Raw genomic sequence first — 27,333 nt, 5'->3', positions numbered from 1 at the left:
CCACACAGTATAATGGGCCCCACATAGTCCTCCATACAGAATAATGGGCCTCACATAGTCCTCCAGAATAATGGGCCTCACATAGTCCTCCATACAGAATAATGAGGCGGCAGTGCTGGCTTCACAGGCCAGATATAATCACCCTGCGGGCCAGATTTGGCCCGCGGTCCAGAGTTTGAATTTAACATCCCTGCTCTAGACCACACATGTCAAACACACAGAGGGCCAAAATGAAAAACTTGGGCAAAGTCGCAGGCCAGCCAGTATACAGCATAATGGGCCCCACATAGTCCTCCAAACAGTATTCTGGCCCCACATAGTCCTCCATACAGTATAATGGGCCCCACATAGTCCTCCATACAGTATAATGGGCCCCACATAGTCCTCCATACAGTATAATGGGCCCCACATAGTCCTCCATACAGTATCATGGTCCCCACATAGTCCTCCATACAGAATAATGGGTCCCACATAGTCCTCCATACAGTATAATGGGCACCACATAGTCCTCCATACAGTATAATGGTCCCCACATAGTCCTCCCATACAGTATAATGGGCCCCACATAGTCCTCCATACAGTATAATGGTCCCCACATAGTCCTCCATACAGAATAATGGGTCCCACATAGCCCTACATACAGTATAATGGGCACCACATAGTCCTCCATACAGTATAATGGGCCCCACATAGTCCTCCAAACAGTATTCTGGCCCCACATAGTCCTCCATACAGTATAATGGGCCCCACATAGTCCTCCATACAGTATAATGGGCCCCACATAGTCCTCCATACAGTATTCTGGCCCCACATAGCTTTCTATACAGTATAAAGGGGCCCCACATAGTCCTCTATACAGTATTTTGGGCCCTACAATGTCCTCCATACAGAATGATGGCCCCACATAGGGGTGGTGGTTCTGGTGTCGCAGCCAGATTTGGCCCACGGGCCAGAGTTTGACATGTGTGGTCTAGAGGAAAGAAGGTTTAATCATAATCACAGACGCAGATTCTTTACTGTAAGAGCAGTGAGACTGTGGAGCTCTCTGCCGCACGATGTTGTAATGGTTGATTCACTACTAAAATTCAAGAGGGTCTGGATTCCTTTCTTGAAAAATATAATCTATGATTGGGCACTAGATTCCTTGATAGGACGTTGATGCAGGGAACTAGTCTGATTGTCGTATGTGGAGTCAAGAAGTATTTTTTCCTGCAATATGAAGCTTTTAGTGTCTGGCCCATGGGGTTTCTGCCTTCCTCTGGATCAACATGTTAAGTTGTAGGTTGAACTCGATGGACTTAAGTTTAACTTCAACCCTAAAAACTATGAAACTTTACAACTTTACATTCCTATCAAAGTTTAGATTGTGTTCACATTAATTTTTACATAGTGTTTGGCTTACACAACAGGTAGAAACATGCTGAATGTATAGACCACCAAAAAGCCCTTTTTTGACTTGCTTGTTGCAGTACCCTCGGGTTGCGATTTGACCCCATTCTCATGTGTTTCTCTGCAAAGTGGCTGCTTTACCAAGCGAACTTTGGTTGTGCGACAGGTATTGCGGCCAATATCGCCACTTAGGCCTGGGCTTAGAAGGTTTAGGTTTGTATCTCAGGCTTTGTACATTGGTTTATTGAGATTTAGTATATCGTGACTTTAATGATGTTATTTATTGGGGCGATTAGAAAGAGTCCATAAGGTCACATGTTGTGTAGATATATCAACTCAAAGGTCTTGTTCAGTAAATGACCAGATCAATAAGCTACAGGTGTGTGTATAATATATAATATATGTACAGTACCGTACAAACTTTTTCAGCTGAACAAAAGAGGAATCCAAATCAATATACGGTGTGACCACCCTTTGCCTTCATCAATTGTCCTAGACACAGGAACTTGGCAGGAGCTTGTTCCAAACATCTTGGAGAACCGACCACAGATCCTCTGTGGATGTCACTTGTGCAATCCTTCTGTCTCTTCAGACTGGATGATGTGAGATCAGGGCTCTGTGGAGGCCGTATCATCACTTCCAGGACTCCTCGTTCTTAGGATAATGTACTCTGCTAAGTTACATATTTTCTTTCCAGAAAACCTTACAGGAAACAGAAATGAAAATCAACCTACTGTTGGAAGATGCAGACTACCGACAGCAGGGAAACGGGACTGTGCTGGAAGAAGCGGAGAATTTAGCTCTGAAATTAAAGGCTCTGAAGAACAGTTTAGAACACGTGCAAGAAATGCTGCAGGCCAAGTTTACAAGTGAACAGGTCTCCTGCCATTATCATCAATTTTCTTTTGAAAGATGTAGATTTTTTTTTTCTTACCCAGTGTAAATGCCGCTGTTCTCCTGAATCCGGCGCTGTTTTTCTTTTGTTCCTGCTCCTTTCTATTCCTAAGATATGGCCACATCTTCCCTATATATAAATACTGTCTTGTTAGTAAAGGGGGCGTGGTCCTTATCTCTTCTCTGTGGGTATCTTCTTGATGACCACTCCCACTTGTCTAAAAGGACTAGATTTATGTACAGGAAAGTGAGTACCATATCTCAGGAATGGAGAGGCGCAGAAACAAAAGAAAAAGAACTCCGGATTCAGGAGAACAGTGGCGTTTGCACCAGGTAAAAAAATTACATAATTATTGGCAAGTGACGGGTCCTCTTTAAGTCGTCTTTTCCAATCCTAAACAATCCAGTTTTCCTACTTTGAGGAGATATCGCTGTATCTTTTTAGGTTATATGACAACACTTCCACTTCACTATATTTCCTATGAAAGTCTACATGTAGTTTTGCAGGATGCATTAAAGGGGTATTCCATTCACTAAGATCCTATCCAATATGTAGTAGGTGTAATAATAATATTAGCAAATACCTCCAATTAAAAATGTAGTATAGTTTTTCTGATTTGTGGTGTCTCTTTCCTCATGTGCAGACATCGCAGGACCTTAGGTATACATGGTTACGTCAACTAGCTAACTAACTGTCTCTATATGAGTGGTCGTACCCATGGATACCTAAGCTCCTGCAATGCCCTGCACATGAGGAAAGAGACACCGCAAATCAGAAAAACTATACTACATTTGTAATTGGAGGTATTTGCTAATATTATTAGTACACTAACTACATACTGGAATAGGATCTTGGAGATGGGAATACCCCTTTAAATCTGGATTTACACTGCCTAATTTCCATCGACGAGTAAGACTTGTTTCCCAATAATCGTGCAGTGTGAACAGGCTGACGATCACCCAACGAATGAGCTTACTGCTCGCTCATCGGGTGAAATGAATTTGGAAATGTGAACAATTTCTTCCGGTTTCTCCCACATGGATACATATGATCATTTGGATTCTCCATGAAAGCAAAAAAAGTGGGGTTTTTTTTGCAAAATCCTATTAAGAAAGAAAATACATTTTTGGAGGTTTCAATTTGTATATTTTCTGCAGATACTTAATGGAGTAAAGGAGGAGAAGCTACTGCACCCATTACCAGCTAAAGCAGCCGCGTCTGCTGAGAAGACCCCGGTAGGATCTTACGTCTCTTTATTTTCTTAATATTCTTGTGATGTACAAACCAAGGTTCACAAATCTCATATAAGGTGTCTTACAGGAATCTCGGTTGTTTCATAGTATACCCAATGATTAACCCCTCACGAGCCTGGCACTACATATTACGGACCCAATGTACCGCTATATAATGCCATGTAAGGTGCCTTATTCTCCCCTAGATGTAGTGGTTCATGGGCACTGGCACTATTTTTTTTCTCACATGCTGGTCCATAGATTTTGATTGGTTCTGTAATATGGATGTGATTTTTAGGCTTTTGTACATTATCCGGCCTGTCTCTAATGGTTGATAATACTGTAGATATAAGCAATCCATGAAATACTAAAGAGGACCTGTCACCAGGTCTGATGGGACCATTTTTTGATTGTTTTATTCCCGCACCTCCCCTGAGTATTGTGTTGTTGTTTTTTAAATCCGTCATACAGTTTCAGAGATATGGGGCTTTTTGTTTAGTGCTATTTTTTATGAGCTGTACAAGGGGGCGTGGCTCACAGGGTAATTATGCAGAGTATATTTAAGACACGCCCCTGAGGATCCCGGGAGCCTCATCTTTTGCTAAAGATCATAAAAAGTTGCACAAAATGAAGAGGCTGATATCTCCAGAACTATATGGTGGATTTAAAAAAATGGATTAATCAGGGAAGGAGAGAAAATAAAATAAGAGCAAAAACTGGACAATTTTTGCCTGGTGACAGGTACACTTAATTTCATTGTTTTATTCTACTCCTCCTCTGCAGGTTAAAACCCCAGGAAGTACCAGTAAAAAACATCTCTCTGAAATCACAGTACCAACTAAAGAAGCCCCTGCACCATCACAGCCAAGGTAACAATATTGCACTAGGTATATGCTCTTTGTGGGTGACGCACTCCCCAGATGGTGCCCATGCACCAAGAACTCTTGCTCAGCTGACCGCGATCTCTCCTGACTGTCCCATACATATGTCATGGTAGTCTGGGGGTCTACTAAAGATCCCCGTGTCTCCCATGTTTGTACACCTATGAAGTTCAGCTTCGTAGAGATGGGTAATTTTACAATACACTGCAATACCATAGTAGAGAAGTGTATTGTATAAGCAATTTCAGTTTCAAGTTTCTTAGAGGGACCAGTAAGAAATGTAAAAAAAAAAATTCCATTAAATTTATTGACTTATGAAAAAGTTAGAGCTCTTAGAAGGCGAGAAGGAAAAATCATAAGTGACGAGGCGCCCAAGAAGACTCGCAAAAGCCTGGAGTCGATCCATACGGGCGAGATACATCCCTAGATAATTGTAGATATATCTCACATCTATAAGCAAAGCATACGTAACCTGGCCACATTGGGCCTCACGGTACTGTTAAATCTTCATGTAACGACTGATTGCGATGACCTTGGAGCAATATTCATTGTGCCACATTATTCCCTTTAGGAGCTCCTCTGGGGATGGGCCGACTACTCCCGTCAAGCCTCGAAGCAAAACTCCTTTGTCCGTGATTGAAGATATTACCTGGAGCAAGTGGCTGTATCTCCAGAAGGAGCTGTCCTACCGGATGAAGGCGACGTCTTCCAGACATGCCACTGAAGCGGATGTAAGTCTACTGTGTGATGTGATACCATTAGAATAGTAGGTCATCGCCTTTTTTAATTACCTACTTCTTAAGAAAGGTAAATTTTACATATTCTTATCATTTTAATACGTATAGAACATTTTTAGGTAAAGTCTTAAACCGATCATTTACATTAGATGGCTGTCGGACGAAAGTTTGCTTGGCTGACCGTTATTCTCCGAACTCCCTCATACACACGAACGATCTGCTCAGCCAGACTCCTTGGACAACAGCTTATCTCCCCGTCAGACAAAAGCAATGAATGATTGAATTCTAATTGCCTGATTCTTATGTTCCCTACTGAAATCTGTCAAGGTACAATTTGAAGGCCCCCATACACCGTAGATGGTCGACCAGTCGAACCAAAATTGGTGGCTCCTGCCAATTTTTATCCTATGTTTATGGAGGCCTTTAGGTGGGGGGCTGCTCACTTCCAGTGCCCAGCATCGGGCAGCATCCATCTTTTCCTTTTATCTAATGAGAAGTGAAGGCGGAAGAGGAGGAGAAATGATCGTGCTCATGCTTGTCAGGCTCGCTCTACCAACAAACCCCAGACTAGACCCTAAAATGAATTTAGACCTCAGACTAGACCATTGTAAGAACAGACCTTGAACTAGATTCCAGAATTACTTTAGACCATAAGCTGTACCTAAAAATTGCTACCAGCCGCAGATGAGATCCTCTAAACTTAAAAGTCATGATGGAGGTTGGTGGAAAAACCCAACATGACCCAGAACCAAGGAGCAGTTAGTGATGCTTGTAGGAAGCAAATCACCTCCAATAAATTACATCATATTTAGACGTATTAATTAAAAAATTTATCAGGGTAGGTTTGGGGAGTGTCCAGACTCATCAAATCTCCTTGGAGTGTGCCATCCCATACATCGCTGGTCCTTTTAGATAGCCATTGATGCCACACATCATTCTTACACCCAAAAATTGGCTGTTCTAACCTAATTTTTCAGCAGATTTCTATCTGTTTTGTATGAACGCCATCAATCTGAAATAATGTCTTAAAATATTAGGCTGCAAAAGATGTGAAGATCGGCTTCATATCAAGAATCCCCGTGAGCTCGGTCAAATCACCACTTGTAGAAGAATCCAAGCATTTCCTCACCCGTCTCAAGGCTTTGAAAGAAGAAGCCTCATGTTCCCTCACTCCGGTAAGAAGTGTCGAGCAAAATGATTTGCAGGAACCTGGTCAAGCAGCCACATCAGTAGTCCATGGCCGCCAACCTACTCCTACATGCTGGCATCCCCAGTGCGCGATGTCATGCATGTGTCACACCACATCGATGACGTCACACTGGGCCTACAAATCAGAACAGAAGCAAGGGATTTAGGCAGGTAGGCTCTGGTTGACTGCCATGGACCTCTGACTTAGGTGCTGGAACAGTGTCCTTCAAATATTTTTGATCATCTCTACTAATAATGCTAAATATCATATATTGTTATTTAAGCCCAACATTGAATGCTTAAAAGTGTTGTCCCATAATCACAATAATCTTGTATCCTCAGATCACGAGATCGGAGGACCCAAGTCCCACGTTTGCATGGAGTGGTGGTCGAGCATCTGCAGGTGAAGCAGGACAAGCATGCTCGACCACCACTACATTTAGACCCCTGCTCTTGTGATTGGTCGAAGCTCCAGCGATGGGACCCCCAGCAATCAGCAGCTTGTCACCTTTCCTTTAGTATTAGGCGCTGTGTTACCATATATTGTTATTCACATGTGTCCCCTAAATGATGCTATTTTTTAGGAGGGTGCGAGGCATCTGCACGGAGCTCTATTTGTGTGGATGTGTTCAGTGTCCCAGTGGCTGCAGAACATTGAGGAGATGTTAGATCTGGATATCCTGACGAGGGAAGAAGCCGCTGCCGAGCTGACCTTCCGTGAGGTACGCCGGGTGCAAATCCTAAACACATCGGTATAGCTTTAAAATAGAAAACCAATCATTATTTGGCATTCTCCTACATTTTTGTGTCTGCAGCTCCCATGCGTAACTATATATTCCCATATGGATTTATGTGATATTCATTTATGAACTAATATGATTTTTCTGTTTTCCCAGAAACTTACGGAAGATTTGCACGCACTTTCGGAGGAAATGGGACACAACACGAGCACGCTCTTATCGCCCATCACCCATGAGGGTGCACACAGCAGCATTTTGTCCCAGTGTTACAGCGACCTGAGGGACTGGCTCATTCAGGTTCACAGTACTGCAAAGACCAGATCCAAATGTATGCAAGGCGAACTGGACAAGCACAATGACTATCAGGTAATCGGGCCCCGTATTTAATCCAGGTGGTTGATATTCACACTTTGGGGTGTACAAAACACTGTGGAGCTTCCCTGGCTGAAGAGGAGGGTGTGTGGGCGACTTCTCGATCACACCCATCAGCTAATAGATAGGCGTGTACAGCTAGGAGATGCTCTATAATAATTCTCATTGTCAGTATATTAAATATAATGACACATAACACATTACCCTAATTTTTCCGTTTCACCTCTCCCCTTCCTTTATTATTGTATTATATATATATATATATATATATATACAGTACAGTTCAAAAGTTTGGACACACCTTCTCATTTAAAGATTTTTCTGTATTTTCATGACTTTGAAAATTGTACATTCACACTGAAGGCATCAAAACTATGAATTAACACATGTGGAATTATATACTTAACAAAAAAGTGTGAAACAACTGAAAATATGTCTTATATTCTAGGTTCTTCAAAGTAACCACCTTTTGCTTTGATGACTGCTTTGCACACTCTTGGCATTCTCTTGATGAGCTTCAAGAGGTAGTCATCGGAAATGATTTTAACTTCAGAGGTGTGCCCTGTCAGGTTTAACAAGTGGGATTTCTTGCCTTATAAATGGGGTCGGGACCATCAGTTGTGTTGTGCAGAAGTCAGGTGGATACACAGCTGATAGTCCTACTGAATAGACTGTTAGAATTTGTATTATGGCAAGAAAAAAGCAGCTAAGTAAAGAAAAACGAGTGGCCATCATTACTTTAAGAAATGAAGGTCAGTCAGTGCGAAAAATTGGGCAAACTTTGAAAGTGTCCCCAAGTGCAGTTGCAAAAACCATCAAGCGCTACAAAGAAACTGGCTCACATGAGGACTGCCCCAGGAAAGGAAGACCAAGAGTCACCTCTGCTTCTGAGGAGAAGTTTAGCCGAGTCACCAGCCTCAGAAATCGCAGGTTAACAGCAGCTTAGATTAGAGACCAGGTCAATGCCACACAGAGTTCTAGCAGCAGACACATCTCTTCAACAACTGTTAAGAGGATACTTTGTGCAGCAGGCCTTCATGGTAAAATAGCTGCTAGGAAACCACTGCTAAGGACAGGCAACAAGCAGAAGAGACTTGTTTGGGCTAAAGAACACAAGGAATGGACATTAGACCAGTGGAAATCTGTGCTTTGGTCTGATGAGTCCAAATTTGAGATCTTTGGTTCCAACCATTGTGTCTTTGTGCGACGCAGAAAAGGTGAACGGATGGACTCTACGTTCCTGGTTCCCACCGTGACTCATGGAGGAGGAGGTGTGATGGTGCGGGGGTGCTTTGCGGGTGACACTGTTGGGGATTTATACAAAATTGAAGGCATACTGAACCAGCATGGCTACCACAGCATCTTGCAGCGGCATGCTATTCCATCCGGTTTGCGTTTAGTTGGACCATCATTTATTTTTCAACAGGACAATGACCCCAAACACACCTCCAGGCTGTGTAAGGGCTATTTGACCAAGAACGAGAGTGATGGGGTGCTACGCCAGATGACCTGGCCTCCACAATCATCAAACCTGAGCCCAATCGAGATGGTTTGGGGTGAGCTGGACCACAGAGTGAAGGCAAAAGAGCCAACAAGTGCTAAGCATCTCTGGGAACTCCTTCAAGATTGTTGGAAGACCATTTCCGGTGACTACCTCTTGAAGCTCATCAAGAGAATGCCAAGAGTGTGCAAAGCAGTCATCAAAGCAAAAGGTGGCTACTTTGAAGAACCTAGAATATAAGACATATTTTCAGTTGTTTCACACTTTTTTGTTAAGTATATAATTCCACATGTGGCAATTCATAGTTTTGATACCTTCAGTGTGAATGTACAATTTTCATAGTCATGAAAATACAGAAAAATCTTTAAATGAGAAGGTGTGTCCAAACTTTTGGTCTGTACTGTGTATATATATATATATATATATATATATATATATATATATATATTCCTTTATTATTGATTATTTTGGCTTCCCTCCTTTCCTTTCTCTCCCCCTTCACTGTTATTTCCTATCGGCCCGCTTAGCTCTTCAGGAATGGTGCCTCTCCTGTCTATGAGCTGTGAATGGGGCCAAACTGCAATACCAGACATAGCCTCAGGACTGATGTGGTGCTGTTTATAGGAGAAAATCAGCCTCCTTTTCTATTCCTGAGCATGGATTTTACATTTCCAAATTCTGAATTTATTTTTTATTTTTATTAATTATTATTATTGTTATCATTATTAATTTATTTATTAATTTACTAACATTTAATTTATTTTTAATAAGTAATTTAATAATTGTAAGCCTGTCCCTGCCGGCTATATATGCCTAGCTCGGGCATCCATGTCTGTTCATAGACAGCACGTTATTCATCTTTTTTGCACCTGTATTTTCAGCCTTTGCTTATACTTTTTTCATACTAAAGTTTTCTTTTGCTTCCCGCTCTCTGAGCGAGAAGAAACAAGTCAGTTTAACATGGACAGGCAGTATAATGTATTGTGGTAAGAAATTATTGGGGGTCACTCAATGAGGACCCTATAGCTGTCTTGATAATGTAGTGAAAGTTGACAACATTTTTGAGTAGATGAAAGTCCTTCCCCTCCTGTAGTGTAAACCCCAACTCACAGGAATGCCCTTTAGCTCACCTGGGATTTACATAAATCCTGTTCTCCTTTTTTTTTTTCAGAAGTCCCAGTTGACAACTAAAGTTGTCATAAATTCTCCTACTTTTAGTGAAATACTTGCAATTCTGGAGCCTGTTGACTTATATCTTGCTGTTCTGCTGCTCCTTTGTTATTCTTCCCTTTCATTTTTGTTTTTTTCTCCACTTTAAGGAGGAATTTTCATTGGTTAATTTAATTGAAACCAAGTCCCTCCTCCACTTGGTGCTGCTCAACTGATTCTGGAACAATTTTTCTTTTTCTTCTATGTCCCTCCGTTCCAAAGTTATGCCCCCTGGAAAAAATGGTGCAAATTTGCCCTTCACTCAACTGGGCACCTTCTCTGTGGACGTTTTCTTTTTCTTTTCTGACACAGTGACCAATCAAAACGTGGCCACACCCACAGAGGAGTTCAGTGGTACACACCCAGTTGCTGATGGGAAATTTTTCATCATTATTACTGGAGGCATAACTTTGGAATGGAGGGGCACAGAACAAAAAGAAAAACTGTTCCAGAATCAGTGGAGCAGTGGCAATTGGGTGAGGCACTCAGTTTAAATAAAAAAAAACAGTAAAAGATCTTCTTTAACACAGTCCAACATGTGAAGTGATGCTGCTTAAGGACATAGCATATGTACCAAAGTTATGATAACACCTAGTTGTCAATTTCGTTATACATTTCTATTTCAAGGAAGAATAACTGAGGAACAGCACAATGCAGAGCTGTAATAAAAGATTCTCCATAATTGCTATTTTTTGGGTGAATACACTATGAGGTGGATGTGTTCAGAGATAATAAACCTACAGTAGATAATTATAAGCAGCAGCTAGGATCAGAAAAATTAGTCTCTTTTCCACCAAAAAAAGCACCACACCGGTATAATGGTTGTGTCTGGTATTGCATCTCCGCTCCATAGAAGTGAATGAGGCTAAGAACATGGCCATGTTTTTCTAATCACATACAACCCATTCAAGCCTAACGTTGATAGAATACCAGATGTCGAAACTTTACTCAATATGGCTGAACATACAGTGGGTACGAAAAGTATTCAGACCCCTTTACATTTTTCACTCTTTGTTTCATTGCAGCCATTTGGTTAATTCTAAATAGTTAATTTTTTTCTCATTAAAGTACACTCTGCACCCCATCTGGACTGAAAAAAAACTGAAATGTAGACATTTTTGCAAATTTATTAAAAAAGAAAAACTGAAATATCACATGGTCATAAGTATTCAGACCCTTTGCTCAGTATTGAATAGAAGCACCCTTTTGAGCTAGTACTTACAGCCATGAGTCTTCTTGGGAATGGTGTAACAAGTTTTCACAGCTGGATTTGGGGATCCTCTGCCATTCTTCCTTGCAGATCCTCTCCAGTTCCGTCAGGTGGGATGGTGAACGTTGGTGGACAGCCATTTTCAGGTCTCTCCAGAGATGCTCAATTGGGTTTAGGTCAGGGCTCTGTCTGGGCCAGTCAAGAATGGTCACAGAGTTGTTCTGAAGCCACGCCTTTGTTATTTTAGCTGTGTGCTTAGGGTCATTGTCTTGTTGGAAGGTGAACCTTCGGCCAAGTCTGAGGACCAGAGCACTCTGGAAGAGGTTTACATCCAGGATATCTCTGTACTTGGCCGCATTCATGCTTCCTTCAATTGCAACCAGTCGTCCTGTCCCTGCAGCTAAAAAACACCCCCCATAGCATGATGCTGCCACCACCATGTTTCACTGTTGGGATTGTATTGGGCAGGTGACGAGCCTGGTTTTCTCCACACATACCGCTTAGAATTATCACTAAAAAGTTCTATCTTCATCTCATCAGACCAGAGAATCTTATTTCTCATCGTCTGGGAGTCCTTCATGTGTTTTTGAGCAAACAGTTTGCGGGCTTTCATATGTCTTGCACTGAGGAGAGGCTTTCGTCGGGCCACTCTGCCATAAAGGCCCGACTGGTGGAGGGCTGCAGTGATAGTTGACTTTGTGGAACTTTCTCCCATCTCCCTACTGCATCTCTGGAGCTCAGCCACAGTGATCTTGGGGTTCTTCTTTACCGCTCTCACCAAGGCTCTTCTCCCACGATTGCTTAGTTTGGCTGGACGGCCAGGTCTAGGAAGACTTCTGGTGGTCCCAAACTTCTTCCATTTAAGGATTATGGAGGCCACTGTGCTCTTAGGAACCTTGAGTAAATTCTTTTGTAACCTTGCCACAATTTTGTCTCTAAGCTCCTTGGGCAGTTCCTTTGAGCCCATGATTCTCATTTGATCTGACATGCACTGTGAGCTGTGAGGTCTTATATAGACAGGTGTGTGCCTTTTCAAATCAAGTCCTATCAGTTTAATTAAACACAGCTGGACTCCAATGAAGGAGTAGAACCATTTCAAGGAGGATCAAAAGAAAATGGACAGCATGTGACTGAAATATGAGTGTCTGAGCAAAGGGTGAATACTTATGACCATGTGATATTTCAGTTTTTCTTTTTTAATAAATTTGCAAAAATGTCTACATTTCTGGGGGGGGGTTCAGTCTAGATGGGGCGCAGAGTGTACATACATGAAAAAAAAATGATCTTTTTAGAATTTACCAAATGGCTGCAATGAAACAAAGAGTGAAAAATTTAAAGGGGTCTGAATATTTTCCGTACCCACTTTATGGGGCCCATGTAAAAGATCCACATGACACTTCAATGTTTTCTTTTTTTTAATATTCCATTTTAGAATGACATTCGCCAGTTATATGATATCCTAGTGAAGAAGAAAACTGATCTCATACAGCGGCTGGGTACCAAACGGATTAGTGAGGCGGCCAGCCTGATCCAGGTACTTCTTACTTATCAAATGCAACCTAGTAAGGAATATCTTCATGTAAAGAGGAAAATGAAACATGACACTCTTCAGTCTTAAATGCTTCTTTTATTAATCTGAATGGGAATTACAAGATAATGCCTGGAGTTGGCTCCTCCTAGTGCGGCATGATGGCCGTTTCGCTGAATATGCTTCATCTGGTGACTCATACATAGGAAGGAATCACTGCAGTGAAACAGTGGGTGAGAGAAGCTGAAGTTACTGACAAGACTCGGAAAAAGATAAAGGAGTGAAATGGTCAGGCTAGAGGACTTCTTACATGGGCCAACACGTGTGATCATTCCTGATCATCGGCAGCTCTCAGCCTGATTACATTGATTATGCTGCCTAAAAATAATAGTTAATAGCAGATAATGGCAAAAGATAATAGCAACATATGTGCAACCAACAATATGCACACCTCCCCTGTATGAGGAGGGAAAGATCGTATTAGCACTCAATCATTCCCATACAGTTTGGATAGTCTTATGTTAAAGAGCCCTTAACTAAGTGCTGATTGACTTGTATGGATAAAAGTCGGCCTGAAAAAAGGACTGTTAAGGCTCCCATGCACATTAGACCAACATCAGCCAATATTGATGGGCTCGACTGACAGTCTAATTTGTATGGGGGCATGCAGCTCTCCCCCTACACATGATGTTGGGGGAGATACTTATTTGGCTTGTCCGATAGAACTGTAATAAATGACAATATGCAGACACTGAATTATTTGAAGTCACTTTTGATACTTTTGCTTTCTCACAGGAAGCAGCTGCGTATGAGAATGAGCTTCTGAGCTTTGAAAGTCAAGTTTCATCCCTAAATGAGAGAGGAGAGAAACTCTCCATCCCCCCATGCTCCAACCAGGATGTTCACAAGCTGGAGGTGAGAACACAGGACGATGGGCGGTAGCGATTTAACACAGCACGATGGGCGGTAGCGATTTAACACGGGGCGATGGGCTGTAGCGATTTAACACAGCACGATGGGCGGTAGCGATTTAACACAGGGCGATGGGCTGTAGCGATTTAACACAGCACGATGGGCGGTAGCGATTTAACACAGGACGATGGGCGGTAGCGATTTAACACAGGACGATGGGCGGTAGCGATTTAACACAGCACGATGGGCGGTAGCGATTTAACACAGGGCGATGGGCTGTAGCGATTTAACACAGCACGATGGGCGGTAGCGATTTAACACAGGACGATGGGCGGTAGCGATTTAACACAGGACGATGGGCGGTAGCGATTTAACACAGGGCGATGGGCTGTAGCGATTTAACACAGCACGATGGGCGGTAGCGATTTCACACAGGACGATGGGCGGTAGCGATTTAACACAGGGCGATGGGCTGTAGCGATTTAACACAGCACGATGGGCGGTAGCGATTTCACACAGGACGATGGGCGGTAGCGATTTAACACAGGACGATGGGCGGTAGCGATTTAACACAGGACGATGGGCGGTAGCGATTTAACACAGCACGATGGGCGGTAGCGATTTAACACAGGGCGATGGGCTGTAGCGATTTAACACAGCACGATGGGCGGTAGCGATTTCACACAGGACGATGGGCGGTAGCGATTTAACACAGGACGATGGGCGGTAGCGATTTAACGCAGCACGATGGGCGGTAGCGATTTAACACAGGACGATGGGCGGTAGCGATTTAACACAGGACGATGGGCTGTAGCGATTTAACACAGGACGATGGGCGGTAGCGATTTAACACAGGACGATGGGCGGTAGCGATTTAACACAGGACGATGGGCGGTAGCTATTTAACACAGGACGATGGGCGGTAGCGATTTATTGATGTTGATCCTATTGATAACTACTTCACGCAGCATATTTCCTAGGTACAAGGGCGCCAGCGATATTGATAGGGTTATGCCGAGTCCCAAAATTAATAATGGAATGGAAAATATTGCAATATCATCCAACCTCACATAGTCCATAAGGTTCTAAGTCTGTATGTTAGATGATTAGCCGAGAATAATGCACAAAGTACACAGATTTATTGGTTGCTTTCACACTGCAGTTTTTTAAAACTCTATGGACACATTTGTAGAAAGCTAGTTTATTGTTTAAAGACTAATCAATGCAAAATTGAGCATTTAGTCTTCTTTAAAAATTCCCAGCTATTCACTGCTGTATAGTCTGTATAACTCCTTCACCTAGCTAGTTATTCTGCTGCTACTGGCCTAAATCAAACAGCACTCTGCTTTTGGCTGTTTTGACTTTTTGTGCTATCCTACTCCTTTCTTTCTGTGTTAGATTAAGCAGCAGGGAGGGGAAGGAGATTAAATAATACACAAAAGAGTATGGAGAGGGGGGAAAGCATCTAGGGGATTATAGATAACAGTAATGGGTGCCAGGGTTGCAGTAGCACCCAGAGTCTGGAGCCTAGATGGGCCCATATGAGAAGACCAATCCCATTAAAAACCTGTGATAATTGGGGGCCCTGTTTGGAGATTTTGCGTTGGGGTCCACAGGCTTCAATTTATACCACTGCATGGCATAACAAGCTGAACTATATGCAAGTGTGGATAGGGAAGAAAGCACTCGAGACATCTACAGAAAGGAAGAGGAGAATCTCACAGGCTGTCTATGTAAAGATAAAGAGCACCCGCAGCAGAGTCTGCAGGGAAAGGAAGGGGGTCCGCACACTCCTCAGCATCAGTGTTACATGTGCTGTGACTGCTTATAGGGGGTATCATTTCCAGCTTCTGCACAGGTTCTGGATCTCTGTAATGATGATTTATACATTATTTTAGGATGTCCTGGATGACACCTGGCACATTCTTCGGGCAAACCAGGATAAATGCAGCAGTGCGGTTATTAATCAGTCACAAGTGGACGCGCTGCTGTGTGCAGTATCAGAGCTGCTGTCTTTGGGAAAAGAAAAGATTGCAAAAAGTCAAGAATACCGCGGCCGAAGTATAGAAAGCCTAAACGCCCACGTAGAGCATCACAGGGTACGTATGTTGAAGTTCAGCTTTTTTTTTTACATTTTAGAGGCTTTTTATAATTGTTCTTTGATTTTCAGCATTTTCTACATAAGAATACTTGAACTTTTCAAATACTTGTTATGGCGCCCCCTATATTTTTTTTACCCCCTCCCAGAGCATTCACCTAAGGTGCTGGCGAGAAAACGACACCACAGCCAGGTGATGGGACTGAGCTACTGAGCGTGTGTGACCACCAGAGCTGGACACATTAGGTGGACGTTCTGGGAGGGAATGAAAAGAACACCAGGGGGCGCCATGACAAGTACATAGCAGCAATATTTACATGCAGGATTTTTGATTATATTATTCATATTGTAAAAATTGTTACATAATCTGTAATAATAAATTAGTATTTGTAGGACAACTTCTTTAATATAAATTTGTAGGGCATATGAAGTAAGAGTGTGGATGCAGAGCAGGGTATGGCACTGTGCTATGGATCCATAGATTTTATGTCACACCCAAAAAAATGCACGATCCTATAAAAACAATTACTTTGACCATCAAAGTATCCAAGTGTTTAATTTGCTTTTTTACGTGGCCACCATATTATGTGGAAGACGCACATATTGCTTCCTGCATAATCTAAATTCAGCGTTGCATTAGTACACACATTTCATGTGCAGCCTAATGTATGGGCTGCTTTCTTTCTGGAAACGGTGCCTCCCCCGTCCGCTGGTTGTGTGTGGTAATGCAGCACTGGCTCATTCACTTCATGGAGCTAAACTGCAACTACAGCGATTAGATTTGGCTGTTTCAGAATTTTTTTCTAATCTTGGCTGAGCATGCATATAAAGGATTGGGCATGTTGACTTCAGCATGCCCAACCCTTCTTTACCATGACATCTCCCATCAGAAAATAGTCAAAGCACCGCTATACCTACTGGATACACTGACTGTCCCGCTACCATCGTCAGGTTCTGTGGACATTTATCTTGTGGCTATCGCCAACATATATCAAAGGCCATTATTTAAGATCAGTCATCTTCTAGCTGGGTGGTTCTTACATCCAGAAGATGCCCCCTTCCACCATAAACCCATAGGGGTTTCCACTTTTTAACCCCTAGGTTTAAAAAAAAGAGTCCCCTTAATCTGTTATTTCCATGATCTTAAATAATCCATGGGATACGGGAAAGCTTACTGATTACCGGGGGTCTGACCGCTGAGACCTCAAAAGATCTTGACCCAGGAACTGTGCTCTACAGATCCCCATCTTAAAAGGAGCGGAGGGGCACATGCTCTGCCCCCTACTACATTGATTGTGTATGGGACTGTCGAAAATAGCTGAGCTCTGCAGTCTGCTTTCTCCAGCAGTCCCATAGACGATGAATGGGACAGAGGTTGAGCATGCGCATCTCCACTGTATGCAAGGTCCAGTGCCCCCTTCTTAGGATCACTGGGACCCCCAGGGATCAGCAAGTTATCCCTTATCCAAGGAGCAGAGCATGATTTATTATCTTGGGAATTACCCTGTAAATTAGAGTTTTTACAAATAATAGAGACACAGACCAAAGTTTAAGGAAATTTGGTTTTATTGCATAACTACAATTTAGCATCACAGTGAGTGAGACACTTCCGATAGTGACTAATTATTAATTAGATAATCGTCTTTGACAGTTTTACCAGTTTACTGTCCTCATTCACCGCTCCTGATCTCTCTCCTAATCTCTCAAGTCCCTGTTCCTTGGATTACGGTTATTTTCACTGAGCGGTGTGGGCGGATTTATACCTAGCCGCAGCTTAGTCGCTATTTTTACTGTTCCTTTAATTGATTGTGTAATAATGATGAAGTACTAAGGATAGCCCCATTACTACAGGAATTACAGAGCCACCGTGTCTCGCAGGATCTGCTTTCTGTGGCCTTTTTGTGCATCGTTATTCCGTTTACATCTGTGCCAGGAAATCCAGGAAGACCCCTTTAAAATAGATTGGTCATTAGACTACTCTACCCAACATCAGAGCGGCATATCATGGGGTACAGAGCTGCTCCCTACTTGCCAAATATTTAGTGCTGACTGGTTCTCAGACTCCTAGTTTAAGAGTCCAGAGTATTCATGATCACTGCCTAGTCCTCTACTCTTCTTTCCTCTTTAGGACCATGAATATGTATATTTTTTACTTTCCTTCTTTCGTCCCACAACTAAGGAATATTTTATTTTTGCAACGATGAAGACATATGTTTTTTGCAGGACATGTTGTGATTTCTGCTAATAGTTTTTTGGGGCACATACATTTTTGGTACCTGGCCACAGGTGGTCACCATAAGAATGATCACAACCATATTGCCATGACTTGGGTATTAGCTGGGTTTCCCTGCACAGCGCAGTGATTAGATCTGATTGCAGTGCTGAATAGGTTAATGATCCTCACTAGTCCCCAGAATGCCCTCTGTTAATGTAGTGACAGTGAGCATGTGCGACCACCGAGAGTAGTGGTCATACATGGTCACTACCAATATTTTCACAGAAAGGACTTCTCATGATCATGTGATTCCCAGATGTAAGACTATCCTTTATGGGACAACTGTTTTAAGTCAAGGTGTAGGTAGTAGTTACTTGTCTCTGTTCTTAAAGGGGATTGTCACATTCACAGAACAGGTAATAGATACATGACCTCATTGGTTCCACTGCTGAGACCTCCACCAATCACAAGAACAGGGCTTCTGAAGTCTCCTCTGTGATTGGAGCAGTAATGAGCATTTGCAACCATCGATCCTTCCACTCATGCTCACTACCACTTCTGTCGGTAGGTTAAATACTTTATTTCTGGCATGCCAGGAGTCAACCCCATTAGGTGTCAATACCATATTGGATGCACCTTTGGAAGACCCATTTCTCAATGGACTAATAATTCTTATTTCTTTCCTAAACTAGAAGTTCTTCAATCATCTGGAAAGTCAAGTTCTATTACTACAAACCTTCTCATCGCAGAAAACAAATCCCAACCTTGACAAGAAACGTATAGAGACGGTAACACAAGACGCGGAGACCCTGAGACAACAGTCAGATGACCACTGTATTAATATGATGGTTATTCTGAAGGTAATATCACTCACCTGATGTTCATGGTAATCAACAACCTACGTTTCCTCTATTATCTCTAGATCATACCCAGTTTGTAAATAGTTCTGACCGGGAACTTCATCCTGTTGACTAATACATCTGCTCTGTCCTTCACGCCAACAGAACTGGAAAGACTTTGACTCTAGATATGATTGTCTCAGTAAGAAATATGAAGCTCTGGAAACCATGATCCCTACAAGCAGTTTGGTGGAGGAGTCTGTGGAAAGGGTCACGGAACGGCTAAAACAATACCAGGTAAATTTCGGCCATCTGACAGCTGGTAGATGTTCATGTAGATCTAAAGAGGGCAAAAACGATAATGACTTGTGGTGGACAATGAGTTCTAAATATGGCTGATATCTTTTCAGATGAAAGTAAGATTTACCGAGGTCTAGAACTACTGGATTGTCATTGTAGTTACGTAATATCATTTAACCTACTTTATCATAGTCTGATTAGCAAAATTGAGGCCTCCTGTAAAGAGAGTATTCTCCTTCAGCAAACCTTTGCTCATATATGTTGAGAGCTATAGAGATAAATATTGGCACAATGTATGAAATGCCTTAAAAGGGGTTGGTCTAAGAGGGACAACACCTTTCATTTTTCCCTTGGGCATGTAGACATCCAATAAGTGGTTCCTCCATCCTGGTCCCCACATTTAAATTTTCCCTAGGGCATGTAGACTTCTGATAAGTCTCAATTTTTCCCTACCAGGGCATGTAAACATTCAATAAGATAATAAATGGTTCCTCTATTTAGGACCCCACCTTTATTGTTCCCTGTTGGGGCATGTAGACATCCAATAATTGGGTCCTCTACTCAGGACCCCTCTCTAAGAGCCAGAATAAAGGAACTACTGCAAAGAGCAGCTCCTGCATTGGTTGACTCGGAGCAACCATGAACTACATGGTCACCCATTCAGTTACAAGCCACCATGTCATACTAAAGTACCCGTACATCTTAAATACATCGTTTCGTCAACAACAATCTCCCTTCTCCCCGATCCACATGAATTCTGGACTCTGCTGCTTGTTCTCGGTTTGCGTGTCCTCTATGGGGAGAGTAGAAAGGCCCCGTCACACTTAGCGATACGACCTGTCAGGGATCGTTGCTGCGTCGCTATGTGGTCGCTGGTGAGCTGTCAAACAGGCAGGCTCACCAACGATCAGGGGAGCAGTGACATCGTGGAAAGAATCTTTCCACGATGTCCTGCTCCTGGTTACGAGCCTGCTGAAGCAGGAGCAGGCTGGTAACTATGGTAAACATCGGGTTACTAGGGGCACACGCGCTCCTAGTAACCCGTTGTTTATCATGGTTACCACTCTGCTACAGTGAGCGGGAGGTTACCGCTCACTTTAGCAGGCTCGTAACCATGATAAACAGCGGGTTACTAAGTGCGCGTGTGCCCCTAGTAACCCGCTGTTTACCATGGTTACCAGCCTGATCGCTGCTCCCGCTGGTCACACACAGCGATGTGTGCTGACCAGCGGGAGGGCAACGACCAAAAAATGGTCCAGGACATTCTGCAGCGATCAGCGACCTTACAGCAGGGGCCTGATTGCTGCAAAGTGTCACACATAGTGACATCGCTGGTGAGGTCGCTGTTGCATCACCAAAACCATGACACAGCAGCGATCTCAGTAGCGATCTCGCTATGTGAGACGGGGGCTTAAGCCTTTTTCCAAACTGGCAGTTGCTTATCTAGGTAGAAAACAAAAGGATCGGAAGTTTGAATTCAAATTGCCCGATTCTCATCTCACCAAGTGTCGGGGGAGAGTTGGAAGACCCCCATGCACATCAAATAGTTGCCAAAATTGGCAGCCTTAGCCACATTTAATCTAAAGCGTATTTGGGTCTTTATATGTTTTGTAATAGTAAACAGCTGATAGAAAAGGTGGCAGGGATCATTTAATTGCCAGATAAGTCAACCTTCTTAAGATATCGTATTGCAAACCTTACACTAACTAGAAGTACAATAAAAATGTTAACGGAAAGTGTTGACAAAAGAGATTAATAGGGGCACCGGCTACGTTGGTAGTCCACAGTTGCCGCACTGGATCCCTGCAACCCTCCGTCTACCTGCCAGGATCCCCAGCACCTCTTCTGACTAGTAGGCCTGGTGCGACGCCATACATGCCACAATGACGACGTTGTGTCATTCTACTGATTAGAAGAGGAGCCAGGCATGCCGTAGGAAGGGAGTGGTTTGCCGATGGCTCTTGTCTGGCAACCACGGAGTATGGATGTGGCCGGTGGACCAGGATTCTGCTAATCTTTTTGCTCGACTCTATTAACGACTCTTTGTGTTACAATTCCAGAAAATCCAGAAGCATATTGATGAGAATGAATGTGGACTGAGCCAGGCTCTTATGGCTGGTAAGAAGTTACAAAGCGCGGTGGCTTGCCCAGGACTGGAGGGTCAGATTAACAAGATGGAACAGCAGTGGTCACAACTATCCAAGAAAGTCAATCATGAACTGCACCGACTGGAGTCTCTCATTAGCCATCTGACCAGGTTGGAATCCCTGAGATCCTGTATGGTGTTTTATACCTTATGTCAATTCTTAGTTTCAAATTCTTCAAAAACACAAAATCCGTTTTTATTCCTTATGGAAAAATACAAATTTATCGGAAACGTTTCTCCGATTTTAGGAAATCAAATATTTATCTAAATCTTCGTATTCTCCGAAGGAATTATAATGGCCACTTTTCATAGATACGGCCATGGAAGATTAGGTTGAGTTTAGTTTTATGGCTTAAAAAGTACATAACGTTTCTCTGTTTTTTAATGAATGGAACAGTGGATTCATGAATGGCGGTAATGCAAACAACTGAGTACTAAGAAGCTGCTGCCAAAGAGATGACTACGTATGAGCGAGAGTCATCCCACCGCCGCATCCTCTTTTAGCTTTCCATTAGACACATAATAGCACATAATAGCTCAGAGGGTGTACGCCAGGACACGGCAATTTTATGTACTTGTTTATACACAGAGATTGTGTTATGCTCAATTTTTTCTTTGTCTCATTTTCTCCTTCAGTTACAACAAGGACTCGTCTGAATTATCGGCCTGGTTGGAGTCTGCCCGGCAGAAGCTGAGCAGTAGCAGGATGCAGTCACTGGATGCTTCTCAGAAGTTGGACACCGTCAAAAACAACTTGGACAACTTTTTTGTAAGGCAACCAACAAGGCGTAATAATTCAACTTAGAGTAAACCCTCGTTAAGAACTATCTTGTTAGATTATTGGAGGTCCGACCTTGTATGGAATGGACCCCAAGCATGGCCATAAATCTTCTCCCAACTGTATCTATTCATCGGGGGGTCCTCCTTTTTAGCTTTGTGGGTAGAGCAGATCTGTCATTGGAAACCTCTTCAAATGGGTTGACCAATTTAGAAAACCTTTCTGTCGCTTCATTGGTGGACAGATCTAAACCATGGTTTCCTGTGTCCCCCAACGAAGGCTCCGAGAAAGAGATTTTAAAGTATGAACCCAAAATCTTCTTTTCATATGTCCTATTCTTGTTAAATAGATGGGATTCCCCCCATTTAGGAGAGTGCTCATCTCTTTGCTGAAGTGAAGAGCTTCAAAGGACGTATCTCGCTGTGGAGGAAGTGTCCTGCCCTGCAATACACAGACAACTTATTGATATGCAGTAGCGCTGTGTTATTCTTCATTTCACCTCTGGGGGTGCTGTAGTGAAATGGAATACTTACTACCAGGTTTTCCTGTAAGCAGGATCAACAGACCTTTCCAAAAAGTAGCAACTGTCCAAAGTTGATAATTCCTATAATTCTAAGATATGATGTTTGTAACCTGAAGTAGTCTAGCATTCATTCGGTCATATGATCCTTTTAAGACTAGCATTAGTAGGAGGTCTCTGGCACAGCCCACCTTTTGAATTATACTGTTTTATTATAAGAACAAAATGGATGTATTGCGGGTTAATAAAAGGTTATTCCCAAGTTCTTTAATGGTTAAAATTGCAAAGTGCTTGTAAAATAATTTATATTCTCAAGAACGGAGGAATTTCTAATTCTATTGTTATTTGTCTATTTCCTAGATTACTGCCCCCCTCTGTGTATCAGTTGAGGCCGGTCATATTGGCAAGGATCGCAGCTCTTACAAGCTGGTTTACTATAGAGCTTGCAAGCGCTGCTCCGAAGCTGGCCGGATAGCTTGGTCCGGCCAGATTCAGTACCGCTGTGGTCCTCCTGATTCCGCAGAGGCAAAACTTCCTCTCCTAGCAGCGATGGAGAACACATAGCTTGGAGCAGCAGCTAGTCTGAATTGTCCATAATTCAGGAGCGCACACCCCTCCTCCCCTGGCAAGCAGCAGGCAGGGGAGCATTGTGCTCCTGAATTTCAATCTTTAGGCAACTCCTTTAATTTAGGAGACCATGTTTCATCTCATTCAGAGATTGTATAAAAATATTGGAGACCTTGAAAACCTCATACCTCCAGTTCCCAGACAGTTTAAAGAAGTTTAATATGTTTTATAAATTTTGTCCCTCCTACAGTGCTAGTGCAGGTGAAGCAACAATTTTTGGAAAAAATAAGTTCTAAGCTTTTTTTTTATGCAGAAACTTTCTCACACTGCATTGTGTGTAGACCGTGTCCATCAGAGATGTGGCTAGGCTTTTCTTCACCTGGGGCAAAGATTGAGCACCCAACCCGTTCCCCTTCACCCTAGCCTCATAGCTCCTCTTCTGGACAGATGAAGTTTGGAGAGGTGACCTGTCATAGTACAAGTGGACATGTTGTCCACCTTTGTACTCGCACCTTCTGGTCTACTTAGTCTGAAGGCTTCTTGGTCTACTGTCTGAACTCGCGGTTAACTCTCCGGTGGTTTCCAGGAAAAAAGGATTTTCACTTTATTCTCACTCAGCACTCAGAGCATCCAGTACAAATATTACAGCCTCAGCGCACGCCAGATATCAACAAACTGATATTTCTGTTGGGTCTTTCCTGACATGATTTACTAAATCTGCTCATATCCTAAACCAAACTCTTACATTCTAAAATGTTCCCACAACCAAAAACTCTCGACACGACAGAAAACTGAAAAATAATACAAGAATAGCTCAAATAATTCAATTTTCTGCAGGAGATAGAGCACAAACGTTTCCAAGAATGGACCCAACCGCTACCAGATGTTAATGATAATAGTCTCGCCATAAGATATTTTGAAAGGCGTGGATGTCATAGAGATGCGGTTATTATGGGAAGTGGTGGAAAGTGTGCACAGCTACGAAGTCGGTGTACTAGAAAATTAATGGAAGAAAAAGTATAAAAGATGTTGGAAATTTTTAATCAATTCCCTATAGAGGTGGAATTAATTGGTCACTGCCTGACAAAAGATCAACATCATCGTCTCCTAAAATATGTCGTGGACTTCTTATCATTTATTGTCTCCTCTTAAGTGGTTAAAACTGCAAAGTGCTTGAAAAAACAAACCACTTTGATTAAAAAGCCTCACCTCAAGAATGGAGGAAATTTTAATTCTACAGTTTACAGCTCATCGACAAGGTTACCAGCCACCTTTTGTAGTGGACGGTTTCCTAGGAAAGGAAAGGACCTGTAAGCTTTTTGCTATACAGCTTGCAAGCGCTGGTCTGAAGCATGCTGGATCTGCCAGCTTCAGTGTCCGCGCGCTTATCTGACGCTGCAGAGGATAAGCTGTCCACACAGTCATTCATCAGGAAGGAGGGGAGCAGTGTGCTCCTGAAGATGGGGATCCTGAGACTACCGCTTTAAACACTCATATTCAATTCAGCCGGTGACCATCGCTTGTCTCCACTCTTTTCCTCACCTCACATTATGACATTGTCCCATATCGTGTGGCACTCCTCCTACCAATATTTTAGAAAGGTCACTGCCTCCCACAAGATCAACATGTTAATCCCACGCTGCTGTGATATTTTATATGAGTTGCAAGAGTGTTCATCCCTGCAATACATTGATACATAAAGCCCTGACCTTACAAATATATTCACAAGTAGGTCACTGCTTCCTCCAAAATCAACACACTCTGCCTCCACTGCTAATATAATTCAAATGTAGGTATTTACACATGGGTCTGTGTATCTGAAGTGTTTATGGTGTTTTTTTTTCTCTATTTTATTGTATTTGTAGGAATTTACAAATGACATCGACCAGAAATCTTCTTTAAAGACTTCAGTAGTTAACGCTGGTAACCAGCTTCTCCGGCTGAAGGAATCTGACACATCAGTCCTAAAACTGAGTTTAACGAAGTTTGAAGAAAGTTGGACGGATCTTATAGGAGCATTGCCTGCTACTCAAGACAAGATGCAGCAAGTAAGGAGATGTTATTAACTTATGGTCCACCCTGGTGGACCATTTTCTTATTTTGGACCTGAGGATTTTTCTTGGGTGAATTGTTTTTTAATTGCCTTTAGTGCTTAGTCCTTCAGATATTTTATAATCTAAGGTGTAACTTAGTACGTAGGTTAGGAATTTTGGTAATATAATTCATTACTTTAATTTGTTTTACTCTCCAAAAGACTATGCTCCAGTGCTGTCTCAGTGCCCAAATCACGATCCTTTCGAAGCTGCTTCCATCTGCTGCTCAGCAGAGATCTGTAGATGATATCCAACCAGGTCTGTGTATACAAATTCCTCTGTCTGATGGCAATGGGGAGCAGAGAGGCTCAGACAGGGAAATCCTGTACTCTAATTGTATTTGTATAGTGTACAGCAAATGAAAGCAACTTCTAAAGGAGCATGAAATGGGCATTGAAGCAGCGTGTTTTTAGAGAAGGAAGCAAATGAAATATGTGAAAATAAATCATAACATTGCAAAGTCTGAAGGGCAATGAAATATAAAAAAAAGGTTTAATTATGCTTTAAAGCTTCGGGTCCCTAATGCTGATTGTTTACAGACCCCATCTGTCATGTGCCATTTGTGGTACAGGCATCCTTGACGGGACCTACTCAGTTGCATCCTCACCTTCGTGCTCCACCATTGCTACTTCTCTGTTGCCAATTTTGGATGTCATAGGAATCAGTGATCCTCGCAAGTATGATAAAATCCTTAAACCATCTCTCTTAATTGTTAAAGTCTTGATTTTTCCAAAACAACCCCAAGAACTGCTCCAGAAAATGGGCGCAATTTGTGCAGAACCCTCTAACTAGCAAAATTTTGAGGAGTTTCCATAAATTTTGGGTAGCATCTCTAGGGTAGAGCTTAAATGTCTGGTAATGGTTGGTAAGTATGCCCCTAACCATGTCAGCAAGCTGGAACCTTGAAGACCTCCGTCATAGTTTGCCATATATTTCACATGCCTCAGTATCTCTGAGGAATTGCTCTAGTTCTCAAATGTCAAGAAGGATGGAAACTCCTTACAATGGGGTACAGTGGCATGGCATGCAAATGTGGGTGAGGATCAAATTGTGTGACGTGTGGGTCCCTGCTCTTACTGTTAAGAACCCTTTCCAATAATTCACTTCACAACTTCACCGTGTGTAACTTTGATCTATAAGGTTTTAAAATGGTCTTTCAGCAACTTGTGGAGAAACTTCCATCTCTCGACGCAATCAGAGAATTAATGGACTGGATGACCGAAGACAACGAGATAAGACAACTTAATTCTATAGAGGATATCCCAACAACCACGGCCGACATCCGAAGCCGTCTTCAGAGATATAAGGTGCGTCCATCAGCGATGTACCTACCATAATGCTACCAGTGAGCCATATGGCAAATGGTGGAAACATGCCTTGGACTGAGCTGCTTCTCCTGCTGCCTGTCATAGTGTTTCCACTAGAGGGAGCTCATCAGAGAAGCAGTGTCTGTATACATCAATATACAGTGAGCTCCCCCTAGTGGTGGCTCTGGGCAGACAGAGTTTTTTCATTTGATGCTTTGACAATGTGAAGGGAAGCGGGGAATTAGGAGTGAAAAAAGTGTAAAATAGAGTTTCAACCACCATAAACATATGTTCTGAATGTATGATGTAAGCAAGACTTTATTTTAAAGGATTGTTCCTTTGGCAGGGCTTGCGAAGAGAAATGAGCCATAAGCAGTGTATTGTCGATTATGTCAACCAGTCATTACTCCAGCTGAGTGTGGGCGATGTGGAAAGCAGACGCTATGAGCGGATAGAGCTTGCCGAACTCCTGGGGTCCTTGAATTTACAATGGAACCAAATGCTTGGAAATATCAATGCCAAGGTACAATGTCTACCTGTCACGCAAGGTGTAGGAAAGACTAAGTGCAACACGAAGGGAAATGGGGAAGAGAGCTCAGACACTAGGGAAAGGGGGAGTGGAGACCTCCTAGGCTGATCTAATATCTAATGTCCCCATATTGGTTCTTCACCAATC

General features: G+C 42.6%; 1 protein-coding gene across 7 annotated transcripts in view; it reads left to right on the top strand.

Annotated features, from left to right (window-relative positions):
- SYNE2 (spectrin repeat containing nuclear envelope protein 2) overlaps positions 1 to 27,333 on the top strand; it is a 327,838-nt gene that overhangs the window by 230,240 nt on the left and 70,265 nt on the right. For all 7 annotated transcript variants that reach the window (XM_073638692.1, XM_073638693.1, XM_073638690.1 and 4 more), the window contains exons 66-82: positions 2,087 to 2,266; positions 3,442 to 3,519; positions 4,300 to 4,385; positions 4,969 to 5,128; positions 6,172 to 6,309; positions 6,907 to 7,044; positions 7,219 to 7,428; positions 12,787 to 12,888; positions 13,678 to 13,797; positions 15,693 to 15,893; positions 18,800 to 18,967; positions 19,112 to 19,243; positions 21,307 to 21,503; positions 22,029 to 22,161; positions 25,123 to 25,305; positions 26,511 to 26,657; positions 27,004 to 27,180. In XM_073638692.1, the coding sequence (XP_073494793.1) occupies positions 2,087 to 2,266; positions 3,442 to 3,519; positions 4,300 to 4,385; positions 4,969 to 5,128; positions 6,172 to 6,309; positions 6,907 to 7,044; positions 7,219 to 7,428; positions 12,787 to 12,888; positions 13,678 to 13,797; positions 15,693 to 15,893; positions 18,800 to 18,967; positions 19,112 to 19,243; positions 21,307 to 21,503; positions 22,029 to 22,161; positions 25,123 to 25,305; positions 26,511 to 26,657; positions 27,004 to 27,180 (2,550 nt within the window). The remainder of the gene's footprint in view (positions 1 to 2,086; positions 2,267 to 3,441; positions 3,520 to 4,299; positions 4,386 to 4,968; positions 5,129 to 6,171; positions 6,310 to 6,906; positions 7,045 to 7,218; positions 7,429 to 12,786; positions 12,889 to 13,677; positions 13,798 to 15,692; positions 15,894 to 18,799; positions 18,968 to 19,111; positions 19,244 to 21,306; positions 21,504 to 22,028; positions 22,162 to 25,122; positions 25,306 to 26,510; positions 26,658 to 27,003; positions 27,181 to 27,333) is intronic.

This window comes from Phyllobates terribilis, unplaced genomic scaffold (assembly GCF_046119375.1).
Source record: "Phyllobates terribilis strain yellow unplaced genomic scaffold, ASM4611937v1 Scaffold_7__3_contigs__length_470593459, whole genome shotgun sequence".
NCBI lineage: Eukaryota > Metazoa > Chordata > Amphibia > Anura > Dendrobatidae > Phyllobates > Phyllobates terribilis.
The sequence above is the reverse complement of the archived record's forward strand: the minus strand, read 5'-3'. Positions and strand labels throughout refer to the sequence as shown.